At 35.5% G+C, this 7,517-nt stretch overlaps 1 protein-coding gene across 3 annotated transcripts in view; it reads left to right on the top strand.

The window, feature by feature from the left end:
* Positions 1-438: 438 nt before the first annotated feature.
* LOC137651811 (large ribosomal subunit protein eL34-like) overlaps positions 439-7,517 on the top strand; it is an 8,263-nt gene continuing 1,184 nt past the window's right edge. Inside the window, exons 1-2 of one of the 3 annotated variants that reach the window (XM_068385033.1) lie at positions 439-531; positions 687-754. In XM_068385033.1, the coding sequence (XP_068241134.1) occupies positions 693-754 (62 nt within the window). In that variant the 5' untranslated portion in view covers positions 439-531; positions 687-692. Of the gene's footprint in view, positions 536-561; positions 584-686; positions 755-7,517 lie in introns of those variants that run through there. The other 2 variants (XM_068385041.1, XM_068385049.1) reach the window with 2 other exon arrangements.

Here is a 7,517-nt window from a genome sequence, read left to right on the forward strand (position 1 = left end):
TTAACTGTCTATTAACTTCGGCACAGCAAAATTATTTCGAATACACAAAAAGTTCACTTACGAAGTCAATCGTAGTTACAATGATCTCTTTGGTCTAAAGAGTAGACCTAAATAAAATATTTAACACACAAAGCCTCGGTGCATCGAATGGGGTCTTTACTAGATAAAATTTAACCAATAGCATTGAAATAAAAGTTAGCAGCCTTTTTATTACACATCGAGGTAAATTCTAATCTTAAATTATTTAATCATTGTCCGTCAAGCACTATCACCTTCCTTATTTCATGTTTTTCAAATCACACTAAAAGCATTCATAAATTTATCAATACAATTTTATGAACTTTTAATATAAATAATCTAAATAAACAAATAAAATTAAGAGAAGATAGCACTTATATGACATAAAAAGAGGTTATGCATTACAGAATGTTATTTAGTGATCCCGTAGAATCTCATCACAACGAATTTTTGGTTTAGTGGTGTAAGCGACCGTCCTTTCCTTCTTCTTCAGACACCGTCGTCTCGGCTGAAGTAGGTACACCAGCAATAGTGACTTTTCATCGCATTTCATCCGTCTTTATATTTATGTGTTTAATATTTTATGTATGAAATAGTGATGTTGGTATGTTAAACATTGTTTATATTAGCCGTGAACTTATTTTAATATTAGTAATTTTAATTTACAGTTAAAAATGGTTCGCCTCACTCTTCGTAGGAGGCTCTCCTACAACACTGCAAGTAACCGAAGAAAGATGTAAGTAAACTTTAATTATTTACAATATTATTTTGAATGGTGTGATTATGCTTAAAAACTATTTTGGAAGCTTAGAGTAGGTTTCTGGACTTTTCTCTGGGCCGTAAGCAAGCGAGTACGTGCGTGTCATTAAAATGTGTTTACTCGTAGAGGTTATGACTTTTCCTATGGCATTTCCTTCCGTTCAGGCTTTGTAAAGTTTTCAGCCTAGCCTTCTAACGTCACTTTTCTTCTGTACATTGCAAATGGTAGAATTCGCTCTTTTAAGTGTTGCCGACATACCTTCAAGACTTTAGTGCTAATAATTAATGTGCTTCCATGTTATGTAGGGGTTGGTCGGGACACCAAGAGGTTTGGCCGTAAGTTGCTGTGTATACTAAGATAGAGTTGCTATTAGTATTAGTAGGCCCAATGCTATTCATACCCAGTCATCTAGTGTCGTGTGCCCATAGACCTAACCTTTGGCCGTTTGTCTTCACATCCAAAAATTCCCCATTAAAATTTAGTAAATTCCATGTGACTTGAAAATTTTTCAAGATAAAGTTTTGATTTAGGGTTTTTTGTTTTGTTTTGCTCTGCCATAGCTCTGCGCATTATTAAGCATTGTCATTGCTCCCATATTCTGGCAAGCAGAACATGTTTTACTCAGGTTCAGGTTCCGGGGTGAGGCATAGCCTTTACAACGGCGCCTCTAACGCTTATCTTCTTGTACTGTTTTGTCTTTTCTTCCACATTGTTTAATACTTCTTTTTTCTTTTCTATATTTGTTTCACTAAATAAAAATAATCCTACTATTTTCTTTGGGTCGTCCTCGTATGGTTGTTGTAGCTCAATTACTTTATTCCTTTCTTTTCTATATTCCTGGCAAAATAACAAAAAATGTATCAAATCTTCCTCCTCATTTTCACAAAAATTACAGTTTACATTCCCTCCGTTGTGTCTATTTACAATATTTAGTTTTAACGTATTAGTTCTTGCTCTAAAAAATATCACTGAAGCAAATGTATTGTCATAAATCAACTCTTCCTTAATTTCTTTCTTCCACGTTCTATATATTTCTAGGCTCACTTTACTTTCTATTTCTTCTTTCCACTTTTCAGTATCCCACTTTCTGTTTCCCTTTTTTATTTCTGCCTTGTTCATTCTTATTTGTCTTATGACTAAACTTAATTCTTCCAAATACTTTGCAGGTTGTTCCCACCATCTTCCTTCTTTTTCTTGAATATCCTGGATAATTATTTTCAGTATTTCCTTCTTTCCATTCAGGGTACGATTTAAGTACTGCAGCTTCCCATCCATCACCCTTGCTTTCATAGAAGATGCACCTATCTCCCCTCTTAGAGCAGTATTAGCTGTGCTTTTAGTGGCACCTAAAATCTTCCTATATACCCCATTCTCTATTCTTTGTAGTTTCTCTATTTCAGTTTCTGTTAGATTTATAACATTTGTTCCATACAAAATAGATGGTAAAGCAATACTTTTCCAGAACGTTTTTCCTATCATCACTTTATTGCAACTTTTCTCTATAACTGAATATGTTAGATTAGCTAATTTTTGTGCCTTTTCTATCATTACCCTTTTCTGAGTTTTAAATATATTCCTACTATTGTCTAGCTTTATTCCTAAGTATGGCAAGCTTTCTACTACATTGATTCCCTCTATGTTATCTGGCTTTTCTTTCATATTGTAAATCATAATATTACTCTTTTCTTTATTAATTTCCAACCCACATTTTTTACTAGTTTCTACTAATATCTGAATGTTACGCTTAGCATTATGTATATCCTGTGCAATTATTAAGGCATCATCTGCAAAAAATAATGATTCTATCTTTATTAACTGATTTCTGAAACCGTTTCCTTCCTCTTCTATTTTCTTCATGACAATATACGTAATCAGTTTAAAAAGTGAAGTTGATCCTGTGCAACCTTGTTTAATTCCACTTGTAACTTTCATTTCTTGTTCTATACCTTCTCCTAAGTCAATGCCCGTAGTATCTCCTTGATAAATATTTGCAATTGCACTTATGATTTTGGTGTTAATTTTATATTCTTTTAAAACTTCTATTAATACCTCCCTTTTTACAGAGTCAAATGCTTTACTAAAATCTATCGCAGTTACTATTAGAGGTTTCTTGTTACTATAACTCTCTTCCACACAATACTGTAATATAAAGATATTGTCCTTTATCCTGCCTCCACCTGTAAATCCTGCTTGACATTCATTGTCTTCTTCGTTCATTCTTATGTGGTTTTCTATTTCCTCTTTCACCATCATCATGAATATTTTATAAGAAATATTTAATAGAGCTATGGGTCTTAAGTCTTTTGCCATTGGCCTTCTTTTCTTTTCAATCATCTTTGTTCTTGACTTCTTCCACATATTTGGTTTTTCTTTTTCGTCCAACTCATTATCCCCCTGGGCTATTATTTCAGTTTTACAATCTCCAATACTGTACAGAAATCTCTTGATTGTGGTCAGGAAGTTTGCATGATTGGCCTTGATTTTAGTGCTTCCCTTGACCTTGTTAATCGTGATGCCCTTGTTTTCAGACTCAAACATTTAGGAGTGGGTGGGTCATTTTTTAACAATATTGAATTTTTGGTAAATGTCTAGGAGAAGGCCGCACCCGGTTTTCAAGTATTAACGACGAAAAACGACAAAAAACAACCAGATTATTGTTGCACAGTGCATAGATACATGAAATGAATAAAAAAGAAACTAAGACTTAACTCTAACACACAAAATGTAAGCATAAACCTACTACTACAATTATGGGGGACCCCAGTGGGAAGCGGGGTTTTTGGGTGGGGGGAGGATGAGAAAAGTGATTTTTCGGGGCACTACCGAACCTAATACAACCAACTAACCTACCCTGGGGGCCCTGTACCCCTACCTAGGCCTACCGGGGGGGCTGCGACCCCCCCCCTTAAGGCCACAGTGATTTTCAGGGCACCACCGAACCTAATAGCCCTGTACCCCTACTGGGGGGGCCTCCGCCCCCCTGCGACCCCCCCTTAAGGACACTACCTAACACATCCATCAAACCAAATCCAAAGTGATGGTACTGCTGTATACATCGTTATACTATCACCATTATAATATACCCCATAAATTAATGAAGCTTACCTTAACCTGTTGGTTGATAAAGATGTGCTGCTGCTTTGAGGAAAATGTGAAGCCGTTGAGAAGGTTCCCTGACATGCAGGACAATTTTTATTTTGTAAAATTAAAATGTGTGTCTGGCACAAATCCACTAGTTTTTCAATATAACCCCGAATAAGTTAGAACAAATTCATTGTAAGTTAGGAAACAGTCAGGACAAGATGGAATTTCAACTTCTTGTGCAACATGAGATGACATGCTTGCTATGGCCTCCATGTCTAAGAACGAAATGAAATGCTTGGGTAAGATAATGTATTGTCGCGCTGTGATTGGCCAAACATGTATGACGTCATAGTGGATAGGTGCTGTGATTGGCCAAACGTGTAAGACTTCATAGTAGACTAGTTTGTCTGCGGATTATAGTGGTTACAGGGCTTATTTTGAGCAAAAACAAGACGGTCAACAATAACAACAGACTTAGAAAAAATCTGGGAGGAAGACGAGTAGCGTGAGTTTGATCGTCGATATTTAGACTATTATTGATTTCCACTAAATTATCTCACTTGTATACCACTATTTACATACATTCATACACATTCTAGTAAAAATAAATTGAATAACACTGATATCTTCATGCGGCCCTCTCCTAGACATTAACCGAATTTTTAACCAGAGGAGGAGTTGATGGGTAACATAGTGAGTATAGGAATACGATAACTGGTGTTCCACAGGGTTGTGTTCTTGGCCCATTACTTTTCATACTACTGTATGTACACAGACATGTGGTTTGGCCTAGAGATCTAGCTGAAATTGTGCATGGTGCAAATTTTGGGGGTATGAAGGTGAATCCTAACAAAACTCAAAGTATGATTGTAAGTAGGTTGGGGACAGTGGCTCCTCAACATCTCGATCTCAACATTGATAATGTTTCTTAAACTTTGTATGATTCTTTTAAAATTTAGATGTTATTCTGGACAGCAAATTTACAATAGGTCTGTCTCTCTTCAATTGCACAAAAGATAGGCTTATTGAGAAAGTCTTCAGATTTTCGTTGATCAATGTATTTTGAAGAAAGGTATTTAATTCTTTTATTCTACCTTGTTTCGAGTATTGTTCTGTCTGGTATTCAGCTGCTGATTCTCATCTCAATTTGTTGGAAAGAATTTCTTATTCCTGATCTAGATATTATTCTTTGGCTCTGTCGTTCAATTAGTTCATTATGCATGTTGCATAAGATTTTTCTTGATTCTGACAATCCTTTATGTACAGATGTTCCTGGACAGTTCCATCCTGTTCGTAATACTAGTCAGGCAGTTAATTCTAGTACAGTAGTCGGACCTTCTCCATCATGAGGCGCAATACTACACAGTATTCTAGAAGTTTTATTCCTGCTGTGACCAAGTTGTGGAATGATCATCCTAATCTGGTAGTTGAATCAGAAGAACTTCAAAAGTTCAAAGGTTCAACAAATGGTTTCATGTTGAACAGGCTGACATAAGTTTATTGTTTATATGTGACACATATGTTTTTGATGTTACTGTTTTCAGAATGATTTATTGTTAGTTTTCTCATTTATTTATTTCCTTTCTTCACTGGGCTGTTTTTCCATGTTGGAGCCCTTGGACTTATAGCATCGTGCTTTTCCAACTAGGGTTGTAGCTTAGCTAGTAATAATAATAATAATAATTATTATTGAATATATAAACATTATAGAGGCATGAATACATAAGACAAAGGGCTAGTTGTAACTTACCACTCAGGCTCTGTTTGAACAAGTACTTGCCTTTTATTCCCATTATAAGAATTGATATAATGTATTATGTTTCTACCATAATGTATCATTAACATGATCAGCGAAAAACTAGAGATATAGTTGTACACTGCAATATTGATAACAAAGAGGGCTAGAATATAAAGTGATGGGTTTTATTTTACATTAACATTATTTTCCCAATACTATTTTGATTAGGATAATCCAATAAACCATTAAGCCTAGTTCATTCGATTAAACCCATAACCAACGCGCGAGCAGTGAGATATTGTTTGATCGCGAGTGAAGTGAGCATATGCTGGAGTATAATCTATTGAATAATGATTTCAATTAATTAAGGAGGTTACTTGCAGTATGATGTACACTGCACCAACAAAGCCATGGGAAATGCGACGGAAATTCACATTTTCCCTGAGTTCAGAAGTCCTAGCAAACAAAATCCACTATAACTCAAAAACTACGGTTTACCGCCAACTTTTCAAGATTAAATGATAGGAAAAGACCTGAAGTAGGAGGAAGGGTAGAATTTAAGCTATGTGGGGCAGATTTCATTCTTGACTGTCCAGGCCTCAGCGACGAGAGAAGGAAAATAATAGAATTACAGCATCCGTATGAAGAAGAAAAGATGATGATGATAGGAAACTTTGTTTAAGAAAGAAGGGAGAGAGAATAGAAAAGAATATATATCAGATGTGGAAAAAGAAAGAGAAGAAAAAAGCTAGGGAGGTGCTGCTGGAAAGGCAAATCCATCTGCCCAACAACTGATCTGACCTGAAATGAACTGAAGAGTAAAAGGGATAAAGATAAGCCTGTGGTGTGTATGATGACGGCCATGCCCCATAACCTTATTTTCACCCCCTATCACTAAGAATATGGCAGTCTATGGAAGGGTCTGCCCCCTTGCTATTTAAGTAGGTAAGGACACAGGGTGCAGGTTAGGTAGGAAGGTTTAGATAGATTGCCATGCACGTTTTCTTGTCCGTCGTTATACAGTGTCCCCATATTGTGAAAATAATTAAGTGAAAGCTGCGAAGGGAAAGAAAGTTGAATGAAGAGGGAATTTAGAGTTTAGTGGTCAATGTGATGCATTAATTTGTTGTGATAACTGGAATTCGCTACAAGGAATTGACAAGTTCTGGCTGGTTTGAAATTTCATTATGTATGAACAGTTTTGGGTTCGGCCGTAATACCTTCCATATAGATTGATTAAATTGTGAATATTTTGTTCAAGTCCATCGTTTACTTTTGAAGCTAGTTATGGGTTGCTGCGTATTTCCATTTTGTTTGTAGGCTAATTTGCTCATATATATAGTCATACCTTTTCACGAGTGAATCTGCCTACGGAATTTTTACGCAGCGAAACGAGATGTGAAGATTTTTCCGACTCGTTGCGAAAAAGTTTGCGTGATAAAGAAAATTTGTCAGCTAGACCGAGAATAAAATAGTCATTCATTGTAAAGAGAAGGTGAAGAAAACTTGTTGTTTATACAAGAAAATGTATCTATAGTAAAGGTAACTATAATAGTAAGGTTCGTATGGTACTGTATATTTTGTATATGTACAGTATTTTACTGTAATTGTATTATTTCCCATTGGGTATTAACAGTTAGGTTAGGTTTATTGAAAGATTCAAATGTATTTGGCTGTACAGTATTTCATTGAGGTTATACTGTAGCGCTATTATCAAGTTGTGTGGTTGTGGGGTTTGGAATGAATTAGGTGATTTACATGTAAATATATGCTTGTATATATACAGGTATTCTGTATATGTATATCAAGTTTTACTAAATATTTTCTTCTTTGATATAGTTTTACATGTATTATTGACCGAAGAGGTCTGCTCCACATGGTCTTGGACTGAGTCTTTGTTGTAAATATTTTTTGTCC

This window comes from Palaemon carinicauda, chromosome 1 (genome assembly GCF_036898095.1).
Source record: "Palaemon carinicauda isolate YSFRI2023 chromosome 1, ASM3689809v2, whole genome shotgun sequence".
Lineage (NCBI taxonomy): Eukaryota > Metazoa > Arthropoda > Malacostraca > Decapoda > Palaemonidae > Palaemon > Palaemon carinicauda.